The sequence below is a fragment of the Phyllostomus discolor genome, chromosome 7, assembly GCF_004126475.2.
Source record: "Phyllostomus discolor isolate MPI-MPIP mPhyDis1 chromosome 7, mPhyDis1.pri.v3, whole genome shotgun sequence".
Taxonomy (NCBI): domain Eukaryota; kingdom Metazoa; phylum Chordata; class Mammalia; order Chiroptera; family Phyllostomidae; genus Phyllostomus; species Phyllostomus discolor.
Window position 1 is genome coordinate 132,877,756 of NC_040909.2, and position 13,276 is coordinate 132,891,031.

Here is a 13,276-nt window from a genome sequence, read left to right on the forward strand (position 1 = left end):
CCTCTGAGGGTTCAAGGAGAGCATGCGTGCCATCTGCCCACACGGGTCTGGCACGGAGCAGCCGCTCAAAACATGGGGAGAACAGGCACCAAGGACAAAGTGCTAGCCCGATAGTAAATGACTAAGCGAACCTTCATTGGAGTCTCCCTTTCATCCAGCGCTAAGCAATGACCAATGCAAGCCTTTCCATGGAGGGTGTCTCCCGCTCCCCCCACCCCCGACAGTGGTCCTGGAATGCCTGCTTGCTCCCTTCTCGGGAGAGCTGTCTTCTCCTGGCCTCCTAGTCATTTACTCATAACTTCCAAATGGTCACGAGTAAAATAGACACGTCAGTGTGCTTTGGTTGCTGAATAAGCAAAACACTGGCTTTCTGCTTGGAAAACACTCACACACCAGGATGAAACCTTGGCAGCCAGTCCGTCCCTGCTTCCCAAAGGCAGCCACTCATTGCGTGCCAGCCACATCCCGACGCCCAGAATCACGGGGACCCCTCACCCCCAGCGGTGAAGCCCAGAAGTACACTCTGCCTCCTTTAGGGTATTTCTGCCCCATTTCCTACAGTGCTCATCACGGAGGGAGAGATTTCGGTGAAAGCACCCACGTCTGAAAAGCACATCGCTCTCTGCCAATGACAGAGCAAGAGGGAAAGTGTGGGTTAACCTCGGGTTCCACGCTTGGAGCTCTAATACAGTTTTCTAGTTTGGACTTATGCATGTTAATTGGGAACCCAAAGAGCAAAAAAGCTAGTAAACAAACAAGACATTCAATTATGAGAACTAGAAAAGATTTTTTTAAAGAATTCCAAACTGCCCAAATTAATTCCTATTCATTCCTGAGTTTCCACATCACCAAAAAAGTACCCAAAAGTTCTATTCCTAAGAATAACCACAAGACAACACAAACAGTGTTCTTCAAGTTTCCAAGTATCTCACTTGTGAAGCAAATGCCAATAAGATTTTGTGGTTTGCCCTGAAACTTCTCCTTATATTATGAGAGTAATAACCTTAAGGCTCATATTTTTTAAGAGTTGAGTTGTGATCCACTGAAGATATTTGTAATAATGCACCCCTACTATATATGTAAGCTTGGGGGGAAATAAAAATTCGACTGTGGTGGTTCTCTATCAATAAGAAACTAAAGGGTATAGTTCACATTTATGCAAATGGCAATCACTCATGAGTCCAACCTCATGGGATATGATTCAAGAGTTAAAAAAGATACAGACTGGGGACAATGCCTTCTTGACCAGTACTGTACTCAAGTTCAGAAAGAGAGTTACAAAATTGCTGTGCCATTCCGAGTAAAACATTTACTGTTATATTTTTGAGAAAATGAATATTATCATGCACTTCAACATGCCACTTTCAAACTTCTAGCCTGGTTCCAATTTCCTTCTCAAGTTCATAGGCGACCACATTTACATTGTGATTGCATCTATTTTTCTACCTATCTTTGCAAAACACTGTCTCTCTTACACACACACACACACACACACACACAAATGTATCTTTTGCATTTCCTTTTAAATTTAGTTACATCACACTGAGACCAAGAGCAATAGCACATAATCCAACATTAAGCCAATCCTCTGGCGTTGCTGCAAAATATGGGCGCATACCCCACAAACAGCATCGCCCACTACTTACCCTTATCACACCCCACCCAAACAGAATACAGTAACACTATCTGAAAGTGCAGAAAGGGAAAGTTAAAATAACTGACAGCTCTATCAGCAGGCACTGAAGAAGTTGTCGAGGAGGAAAATAATCTCACAGTCTAACCAGTATCACATCCTTCAGAGGCACAAGCAATTAGTACAGAAAAGGGATGCAAAATGCTTCTGTATCAGCATATTCCAGTTTATCAAAATTAAGTGCACGACAGACCCACAATGGGGCGGAATGCCTGGCAACCCCACCTAATCCTGGACACTAAGCTTCAGGAGAGTGCAAGATGGACCGTTCACAAAAACAAACACACAAAGATCCATTTACCTCTCTGGCTTTCAAACAAACTTACTTAGGTGGTATTTCTCCAACTGAATTTCAAAATTCAGTTCCATAACCCAACACTTACTCAAGAAAGAACTCTACAAACTATCCTCAACAGGCATAAAACGTTCACACTAATTTGCAGCACCTGGCAGGCAAGATGGGCTGTCGCCCGTCTCCCTCCTCCCCCCACACCCAAGGCTAACAGAAATCTCTCCTCTCCTAAAATGTAGGACTCCTGTGCTTCAGAATACCAGGCCTACGTCTGAAGAGCCAGTATTAAAACTCCATTATCAAGAGCAGTTTGCCCACAGAAGCCCAAGCTCGTCAACATAAAAAGAGCACAGACCATGGGGAGCTTACATCAGAAGGAACTCCCCAAACCTCAAATAAACCAACCCAGGATAATCCACAAAAAAAAAAAAAATCTGCTTTCTTAACTTCCCCCAAATGCTGCCTTTTTCAGCTGAAATAGGTTTGGCTGGTTTGGAGGGGAGTGGTGCTTTATGGCACTCACAGATGGTGCCAAGTTCCAGGGCAGATGTCCTATTTTCACTGAGGCTCGGAGGCTTCTGCAGCTCTTGGGCGTGTGGGCTCCTCCTTCCCTACCCATTGCACCCTATCGCCAATTCACTTATACAGTTTTAAAGGAAATTGCTATGTCCTTGGCCCTGTCCCCAGACACTCACAAGGGTTCCCTGGAGGGTCTAGATAGAAGGAGCTGTCCTTCTTGCAGGTTCTGCACCCCCCATTCCGCCCCCCCCCCCCCCCCCCCCGCCTGCCTGCGCTTCCAGGCAGAAGGGCCTCAGGTCTCAGTTCACAGCTATGAGTGCCCTGCGGGCAGGTCCTGCTGGCGCAGCAGCCTCCGGCACAACCAGAGCCTCCTGAGGAGGGCCGGGTGGGGACCTGTCTGCACAGATCTCTCCTTGCACTCAGGGCTTTCGGCACCAGGACTAGAGGGTAGGAATCCTGGGGCGGAGGCAGCCGCAGCCAGCGTTCCCTTGCCTATGCGGCTAAACCTGCCTGGCCAAGCCCTGGAGAAGTGCATTCACTGACCATCTCCCTGTCCCTTGCTGGTGACCTTGGCCACGTTGCTAAGCCTCGCTCTGCCCTCGGTGGCCTGACACCACCTACTTCGCAGGTTATGACAGGGTCAAAGATGTGGAAAGCATCGAGCGGACTGCCTAACACCCAGGAACGGCGAAAGATAGGAAATAGACTTCCCTCTTCTTCTTGGGGGTGTCCGGAGCTCGCTCACTCCTCTGCCCACCTCCAGCCTCCGGGGGATCGGCTCCCCCGGCACACGGGGCAGGAGGCTGCACACCCGAGGTCCCCGGTCCAGCCAGGAGCCGGGGGTCCCGGAGGGGGTGTGGCTCCCCAGCCCCAAACATCCCCGGCTCAGGAATCAAGGCGATCCAACTGCTGGGCAGCGGCTGCGAGCCGAGGCAGCGAGGGGTCCCCGGAGGGGCGTGCGGGGGGCGCCGGCCGCGACCTACCTCCTCCAGCAGGGTAACGGTGTTCCTGCAGTTGTGCAGCCGCGTGGTAAAGCTGGACGTGGTAGGCGAGTTGTAGTCCTCGGTGGTCTCGGCGATGAACTCGGAGACGGAGATCTGGTCCGGCATCCTGCCGGGGGGGCGAGACACAGGCGGGGAGTGAGTCACGGCGTAGGCTCCCGGGGCCGCGGGCCGCCGGGCGGCTCATGAACGCCCCGCGCAGTCCGCCACCCGCCGCCCGGCCTGGCGCAGCTCCTGTCCCCGGCGGCTGCGGCGGCGGCGGCGGCAGGAGAAAGGGCGGGCGGGCGGGCGAAGCAGGAGGCGGCAGCCCTTCAAACTCCGAGCCGCGCGCGAGGCAGGGGGCTGTCGGGGACCCGCCTCCCTGTGGTCATGCCGGCGGCGGCTCCTCGGCGGCGGGGGAGGGGACGGGGCGGCGCGACGCAGAGGGATCGGGCCGGGCAGCTGCCTTCTCGGATGCTCTGACAGGCGGCGGCGAGGACACCGACTGACTGAGCACACGCTCCCGCGGGCAGGCGGGCTGGCGGCGGGCGGCGGCGCTCCCGCTAGAGTCACGGGAACAAACAAGGAAGTGCTCTGCGCACGCGCCACCGCCCCCCCCGCCCCTTGCGGCCCCCGCCCCGCCCCCGCCGCCCGCGGCCCCGCCCCCGCCCGCGCACCGCCTCCCGGGCCGCGTTCCGACGCGGGCGCGGGGCGGGGGCCGCCCCCGGAGCGTAGACTGCGGAGAGCTCTTACGCCAGCCTTTGGCGAGAAGGGGGACCAAAAAAAAGTTGTGCGCGTCCTTTTTTAGTCTGATGTGGGTGCAGGAAACGAGCGTGGAGAGTCGCCTCCTGCTGTGAGGGGCGCGGGGCGGCCGGGGACCGGAGCAGGAGCCAGCCGGGTGCCCGGGCTTGCTGCTGCCTGCTCGCCCCGCTCCCGCCTACTTTCCCTGTGCGGGGCGCTCACCGCCACTGGAAGGCTAGTCTGTGTGCAGTTCGCGTAAGTCGCTAAAATGCTAACTGAAAACAAACGAAAGAGTTTATTTTTTGACAGCTTTCTAATCTTTCATTGCCGATTTTTTTTTTAACCCGGAGGAAAGACCGGGGTCAGGGGCTGTAAGACGTATTTCCCGACGTGCAAATGGTGTACAACGCTAAGCAGATGCCGAATTTCCGCGGAAAAAGTACCAACAGATTGCTCATTCCTCGGCCCCGGCAGATGTCTCTTTTCCCCACTAGCTCAGTCTACTTAGTCCAAAGAATCCATTTAATTTCTCCCCATTGGCTGCGGATGAAATTGGTTTAAAAAGGAAAACAAAACCTAAGCACTTGGGAATCAACACAAGATTGGCTCCTGTAATTGGAGCCAGTAGGAGCCTTCCATAGCCACTTCAAAACTCAGCACCCAAATGCGCCCCCTGAGGGCGGACTGCTGGCCCTGTGGCCTAAGACAGGATTGAGTCCCTGCAATCTTGAAAGGTTTTACCTGTGTCCACTGGTCTTGAACCCCAATTACAACAGCATGTCGAGGTAAGGGAACTTGTCTTTGCACCAGGCCTGGGGCAGATAAGTAGCCAAGTGGTTGTCAAATGAAAATGCATCAGTTTGCTTACTGTCGACAAAAATGTACCGATACCAACGGCCATAGAGATTCAATAGTAACCATGCCCCCACTCTGGTGAGCGTGCCTTCCAGTAGGGCAACAGCCAGCCAGCAAATACATCAGAGAAACGAGATTATATGTAAAGTAAGAAAGTGATGGAGGCGGAAGGAATGTTTAGAGGAGGCCCCTATGACAAGGTGACATCTTGAGCAGAAAAAAGGAGAGGCTGAGTCCCACTGATATCCAGTTGGCTTTAGGGATCTTGGCCTTCAGTTGCCTCACATGAAGAGCGAAGATAAGGGCACCATCCCCATGGGGCTGTTCCATGATAATGATGAGAAAGTGCTTTGTGCACAGGAAAGCCATTCTGCGAGTTTGAAGCATTCTGTGTGACAAGCTCATCCTGCATGTGGAAGGTTCAGTGACTTGGAGGAAATGTGGCCCCTATCAGTGTGGGCTGGTTAAGTTTTCTGAGCCTCAGTAACCCCATGCTAGGCCATGGGGCAGCTGAGAGCGCAACCACCAACACTCATGCCTCCATCCGCTCCAAGAGAGCTTTCCTCTAGGCTGCAAACCAATTTAGACGTCGACTTTGCATTTATTCTTTTCTTCCCTCTATTCCAAGTTGCCATCTAGTGCCTGCCATCTCTGCTGGGCTGATAGCTTCTTCCACCCTATATGTGTGGCTTATAGGAAAAGCCATACTATGCCTCAGTAAGTATGAGCCGTTATTAAAAGCCCAGAGTCAGTGAATGAATGCCTCAATTCCAGAAGCCCTGGGTTCCAGAGCTTTCTCTCCTAATAACTGATGTCGTCACCTTGGGCCTTGGTTCCATCACTTGTAAAATAAACGGGGGATGTGTCAAAAGGACTGCACAGAGATCTCTTCCCGCTAGAGCTGAGTCTGTGTATACCCTCGGCTTTGCAGATACGAGGAAGAAAGATCGTTACAAGCTAAGCTGATAGCAATGGTAAACAGCCAGGGATTTCTTTCGTGACTGAATTCACCCGAGAGCCCAAACTTGCTGTCATCAATTGGCGTTTCACTTTCATTTGAAGATTATGTTATATATCTGCTCCTCCTCCCCATGTCCTCCGGCCAAGAAAGGAACGTGTGAACAATGTGATACTGTGCCTGGGCAAGACTGTACCTCCTCACACTGGTCTGCAATTAGAATTTCAAAGGTTCACACCATTTTGTGAACTGTGATGGGTTCAGGGGCCGTCATCCTCTTTAAATGTGAAACCATGTCCCAGTGCAAACCATCTGCACCTCCCATTTTCTCAAGCACCCTGAAAACCATTCCTGGATATCTGCAAGTGAATAGACTCTGATTTGGGCAGAACTTAAAATGCTGGGGGTTTTTTTGTGTGTGTGTGGAGCTGCTCAGAAATCTACATCATCCTTTCCAGAGCCAGGAATCACACATGCGCATGCACACACACGCACAGTTACACTTGTGTGTGCCAGCGTTGTATAAAGTGGGGTCGTCTTATCGCCATCATCCCCATCAAAGACTATTCAGCACTGTTGGACTCCTCAGGCCAGTTTCTCACTCTGAGCACTGCTGACAGTGGTCCTTGCGGGATGTTTTTTTTACCTCCTTGAAAAGAGGTAGTGAGAGCAGTGGTGGCTTATCCTCAGGGACAGTGGTGGCACTACTGACCCCACTGTCCTCAGGAGTTGGCTAGGTTATATTTGCAGTTGCGGGTATCATTCCCACCCATCTGCCTAACAACCAAGGGGGTACATCTGCAAGATGGCTGACAATGCACCAGAGAGGGAGAGTCGCAGGTGGAGTTTGGGGTGCTCTCCGAGTGCAAGAAACCAAGGAGTTATTGGTGCTGTCATCAACAGTGCTCGCCAGCACCCCAAGATGATGGGATGGCATCACAGCACTCATCAAAGGGTCCCCGTGCCTTCACGGGACAGAGCAATGGGTAGTGTAGGCAGAGAACATGCTTTGTGTCATGGAGACGTGGGTTTGAATCTCTCGTCTGTCACTATTAGCCTTGCTTTCTCGTCTGCAAAATTAGGGTAATAATAAAACGATGCTACAGGTTGTTATGTGAAATAAAACGAGAAGGTGGGGATAACACGGGTGATGTATCGTGAGTAATCAACCGGTGTTAGTTCCCTTTGAACTCCCTTTTTCTGAGAAGTGTCACTATAAATACATCTCTTTGCATTCCAGGACTCAGATGTGCCTCTAAATTAGTCACCTGGAGGAGGGAAGGAGAGGTGGAGGGGGAGGCCACACAGCAATCCCCAGTGTTTGGGATCTCGGGTTTGGGAATCATCTTCAGAGACCTCACTGTTCTTGTAAAGATCCTTTGTGAGACAGATCCATTAGTAATGGTTATGCATTTGGGAAGTAAACAAGCAGTTATCTAGAGAAACAGGATAAACTCTAGTCGAAACCAGCAGTGAGCTAAGGCCATAATATAAAAGCCTCATTTTCACAGAACACCATTCCTGTGAAGACGGCTATTCTGAGCAAGGCAGCTTCTGAAGGATAGAAAGACATTTATTTCTCAGGAGCATGAGTTACAGGCTGACTCACATATCAGAAAAGACAGGCTCACGTCCCTGCCATGTTGTGGTTATTAGAGATTGTTAAAGCAATGAACTTCTCTAGGCTATCAGACCTTGTTAAAGGGAATTATGTCTCTGAGCCTCAGTTTTCTAATCTGCAAAGTGGGGGCAGTGAACAGTAAGTATCTCTGAGAATTCAGGCGTAGACAACAGCTTCCAGATATTATGGGATATTGTCAACTTTACCTGGACATAAAAATTCTAATATTCCTTATAAAAATTTTTACTGAGGTCTGCCACGAACAGACATCATGCTAAGTATAGGTTTGGGGCACACATATTCCCCTTTAAACTTCAGGACAATTTCGTACGGTGAGTATAATTATCCCAAATACACCAGAGAGAAACGCTGGGCTACTGAGGTATAGGATCCAACTTTCTGCGCTCCAACCCCGGGCTGGGCGCTGCGCAGCCTGTCAGGTCTGCAGTGTCTGAGTTCAGTCATGTGACGACGGTCCTGAAATGGGAGTGCTGCAACAGTGGAACCTGAGACGCGGTGACGTCTCCCTGCAAGTGAGCGGCCCTGAGCCGGGCAGAGTAAATCCAGGGCTTCTTCCACCACCTGCAAAATCAGCCTCTTGACTGCACTGCATACTGTGCTTCTCTGTTAGATACGTTTCCCAGCCCGGGCAGCCAGAGAAAGGATTCTCATTTCCTTGTTTCACCTGGGAATGCACGAATTCGCTTGCGATCATCTTAATGAAGTCACAGAAGAATGAAAGGAGCTGCGGGGCGCAGGAGGCCAGGATGAACTTGCGTCCACGTGTCTTACTGTCAGACTTCTGCTACATTCTCCCCGAGCCAGACTGCCGTTTTCACGTGCCTTGTGTGAGTACTTCCCAAGAGCACTCATGCAGTTTCACATAATGATAGTAACAACGAAAGTCTACTCTAGTCCCAAAGGTACTCAATGTAAATACTCCAGGTAAAGCCACTGGAGTGTTCTCAGGAGGTAAAGAGAACTCCGTTTGTTTGGAGAGACGAAAAACGCTCAGTTTTACCTCCCTGCTCCCTGATTGTTACTTCTGATGGAAAGAGGAAGAAAAGAGTCAGAGAGCCGGGAAACCTGGGATACTCAACTCGTAGTGTAAATATTGGCTGAATGAACTCAGGAACACATTTCTGTTCAGTCTTACACAAGAATAATATCAACCAATCATTGCTTGTGTATTTTATTCCCTGCGCTATTCTGATTCACGGCAGGCACAACCTCACTTAACACTTGCAGCCACCATATACAGCAAGTATTCCCATTTCATACGTGATGGAAACCTGAAGCTCAGAGGTCACCTTGGCAGATGGTAGAGTGAGACGGACCCGTCCGATTTCACAGCCCATGTGATCGGCCACGAGCTCATACAGGACAGTGGGTCCACAGCCTCAGGATAATTTTCTGTTAGAGCCTATGTGTTATTTTTTTTTTATCTCCTGGGGAACGTATAACAAGCCCAACTCCAATGCCAGCGTGTCTGGCCTGGACAGCGTTCCCCTCACCCCAGTCCTCCAGCTGGGACTCATCTTCACAGGGGTGTTTGCAATACAGCCTCTCACTCTGTATAAGCAACTGGACGACGCTGGCACTGCTCAGAGCGACTCCAGACTTGTGCACACAGGGACAGACCGAGAACCTCCCCAGTGACAAGGAGCTCTGTTAGCGGCTGCGCTCGGCTCAGAGCTCAGATCTTCCTGCTGAGTTCCCTACACGACAGAAGTCCCAGAGTGTGCAACTCCAAGGGCACTGGGGAATAAATCACATCCTTCTCTGTGTCACCTGCCTCCCCCAGGAAGCAAGCAAGGGACGGGCAGGAGGTTCCTGGGGCCCAGGCTTGGCATGGACAAGCACCATCTCCTGAAACCTCCTGGGTAGCCTCAGCGGGGGTACCATGCTTCCCACTGAGGGAATCCAGACATGCACCGTCTACTTAGGGTCCGCAGCTACGAAGTGGAGGCCTGCTCTTCACAGCCAGTCTGAGCCCCAACCCTGCAGGCTCTTCCTTTCCCACAGAAGGCACTGCCCAGGACAGGCCCCCCCCCCCGAGAGCCCCCAATAAATGTGACTTGGGTTGCACCAACTCCCTTTTATGAGCTCCATCATTTCCAACATCAGGAAAACAACCTCCAGCGAAGAAAAAGGATGGTGTGACACGGGACTCCTAAAAGTTGGCAAGCTGCTGGAGTCAGGGGTTTTAAATCTTGGTTGGTTGCTAAAAATGAAACACTAATCTGAAAAGTGAGAAGAACTTGTAGAACACCCAGGTTTCTTTTCCTTTTTTTGATGAGTTTGTTTTGTCTTCAGTGTAGTTATCACACTTAGCCACGCCCACTTCTGTGCTCCCAAGACAAGCTGGCCTATTGGATGGCTCTTTTTCATGGTGCCACTTTCCAAGTATTTTTATTTCTCCAATTCAGCTGTGAGCTCCTTGAGACTGGGGGTTGTCCGTCACTGTCAGTGGCCCAGAGTCCCAGGTGCTTAAGAAATAATTATTGAATAGATGGAAGGAAGAATGAATGAACAAACAAATGAAGGAGCATTTATAGGGAGAGGAGTGTGAGAGGAATTGGGGGAGGAGAAGTAGAAAGAGGAAGCCTGGTTATTAGAGTCTCTTCCACCATCTAACATCATAAACTACTAGGGCCAGAAAGATTTTCAAACGTAACTCGGTTTCCCCTCCTTTCGTTGTTCAGGTGAGGAAACTGATTCCCAGGTGGTTGAGTGACTTGCACAACATTTCCTGGCAGATCTGTGGGGAGCCAGGGTGGGATCCCAGGTATCCTGGTTCCCAAGGGGTGTCCCACTCTCTCCCCTTTCCCAGTTACATTCCACGGAAAGATGGCTCACAAACCACACAACACATGAGGAGAGTTTTAGAACCAGAGGGGGGCGAAAAAAGGCAGCTAAATGCTCATAAAAATTTATCATTAATTCTGAAATGGGGCTTTGTGACATCATCAGGGTTAGTAAAGACAGAGATGGGCTTCCCCAGGTTCTCAGTGTCACTAGCTGCTACAGTTTTTTGGCCAGTCACCAGGCTGGTTGGGGTTCCCCCCATCCAACTGTGGGGAGGGGACACTGGTGGTCCTCCCTCACCTCTGGAGCTCCAGCATCAAGGGTTCTGGGGCACTAACATTCAGTGAATTCAGTGAATTCTCTTTGGACATCAGTGTCACAATTGACTCCCAACACCACGGGGCCCCGAGCTCTGCCTCAAGAGCTACTTGTAGGCCAACAACAGTCTGGGAGTCATCAGTTCTGGACCCCAGGAGGCGTCCCCTATATTACATGCATCTATCGCAGTGTCCACTTGTCACCACCTTTCAAAAACATGCTTTCGCCTGCCAACGTATTTGAATCTACAATGAGCTGTATTATGACAGAATATTTCTGTAATCATGTCAAATGTAGGGCATTGCTCCATTTGCAAAAGGAAAATTGCCCACTCACTACAGTGTTTTCTTAGCATATGCTATTTGGTTAACATCTTACTCAGATGTGAACATTCTGAATCACATTAGGGGTTCAAATTAAAAAAAAAAAACAACTCTGTAATTGCTAGCAAACCTTTTGACAAACACATCAAGCTTCTGTTCCCAGTTTCAAATTTCGTTTTATGTTGTTGAAAAAAAATGAGTCTTTCTGCTCTGGCCTTAGCAGTTTAGAAGTACAATACAAGCTAATTTATAAAATTACTATGTTTAAGTGGACAGCAGAGAATTCAGTGGCGACTGGATCTCGAGATAATTATTTTCAGTATCTTTCATTTTTCTTTTGTGAGCAAACTGACTTTTCTCCTAATGCTTGGTTTTGGGAATTAACTTTCACTTACCCCGTAACTAACTCCAGCATCTCGAACTCAGCAGTTCAGACCCACCTTGCGGGACATGGACTCTGTTTCCTGCCTGCCCTCCACATCCTCTTCTTTTGGGAACTCCAGCCTCCTGACTCAACGTGATTCTCTAGCCACCGTCAGTGTATGTCTCCGCATTCCCATGCAGAAGGCTGGACCCAGGCTGTCCAGTCAGAGTGTCCGAGAATCCTGAAGGCGGCGCTGATAGGGCGACTGAACTCAAACGAGGCCAATGGGGGAGCTCTGTGGAGGTCTGAGAGGGACGCTAGTCAACAGCAACATCCCTCTTCTCTAGAAGGTCAGGCTCAAAGGACGTAGGAAGCCTTCAGCTACTGGGAACCCTAGTTGCCGCACGTGAGAGAGCCTGCCTAAGAGTGATGCTGGCCAAGAGATGGCAAGTGTCGCAGACAGGAAGGGGGGGCGTCCTGGTGGCACCACTGGACTCGCTGGGCCTACAGAACCCATCCCGTGCCTGACCCCAGTCCAGCCCTTGGACGCCCTGGGTCTACGAGCAACTGTACTTCTCTTGGGTTGGCCAAAAAGTCCGTTCAGTTTGTTCTGTAAATAAAAGGCACGTTTTTCATTTTCAGCAATAACTTTATTGATTTGGATATTTTGAGTATGTCAGCTCTCTCCCTCTATTGGCTTCTAGTGGGGAGAGGCCAGGGGGGCTGCTAAACAGCTTCTAATGCATCAGACAGCCCCGCAGCAAAGTATTTGGCCAAAACGGCAATAGGACCAAGAAACTTCGCAAACCACTTTTGACACATTTGATCAGCCACAGCACCTTCTCCAAACACTACACAAAATTTGTTTTACATTTCAGTCGTGCTTTTATCTTTCTTGAAATCATAAAGCCTAATATGCCAAGAATGTGCCATCTTCTTCCAGCTTCAATATGAAGTGGCTGCACGGAAGTTCACCCATTTTGATAAGTTTTTTTCAAGTGCACACTGATATGACAGCTGTCACAATACAGTCTAACACAATCGCTTTAGACGCATTAAAGACAACTAAAGCCATCGTACAGAAAAAACCTAAACGAACTTTTTGGCCCAACCCAATGTATTAGCAAAAGCTGGTTTTAAAGATGGGTTTCTACCAATAAAACTAAAAAGAGCCCTGGCTAATCTTTTTCTAGCTTCCAGAATCACCTGCACAGGTCGTAGATATGTTAGCCTGGACAAGCCAGTCACTGCCTCCTCACCTGTGCAATGGGAATCCTAACACCCACCTCAGAGGACTGTTGTAAACAGTAAGTTAGATGTTACGTATTAACAACATAAGAGAATGGAGAAGTATCTGCAAATTATATATCTGATAAGGGTCTAGGATCTAAAATACATAAACTCTTAGCCCTGGCTGGTGTAGCTCAGTGGATTGAGCGTGGGCTGCGAGCCAAAGTGTCGCAGGTTCGATTCCCAGTCAGGGTATATGCCTGGGTTGCAGGCCATGACCCCCAGCAAACCACAACATTGATGTTTCTCTCTCTCTTTCTCTATTCTCCCTCCCTTCCTCTCTGAAAATAAATAAAATCTTTAAAAAAAATAAAATACATAAACTCTTATAACTCAACAATAAAAAGACAAATCAGTAATTTTTAAAATGGGCAAAGGACTTGGAAAGACATTTTCTAAAGAAGATATGAAAATGGATGAGCGCTTGAAAAGATGCTCAATATCATCAGTCGTTAAAGAAATGCAAATGAAAATCGCAAGGAAACACCACTTCCCACCCAGCAGGATGGCCATA

The 13,276-nt window shown here is 49.6% G+C and overlaps 1 protein-coding gene across 5 annotated transcripts in view; it reads right to left on the reverse strand.

Moving 5' to 3' along the window:
• The window catches only part of ASAP1 (ArfGAP with SH3 domain, ankyrin repeat and PH domain 1), a 269,830-nt gene that overhangs the window by 212,487 nt on the left and 44,067 nt on the right, over nucleotides 1-13,276 (reverse strand). For all 5 annotated transcript variants that reach the window (XM_028533939.2, XM_036031426.1, XM_028533938.2 and 2 more), the window contains one exon: nucleotides 3,488-3,614. In XM_028533939.2, coding sequence (XP_028389740.2) covers nucleotides 3,488-3,614 — 127 coding nt within the window. The remainder of the gene's footprint in view (nucleotides 1-3,487; nucleotides 3,615-13,276) is intronic.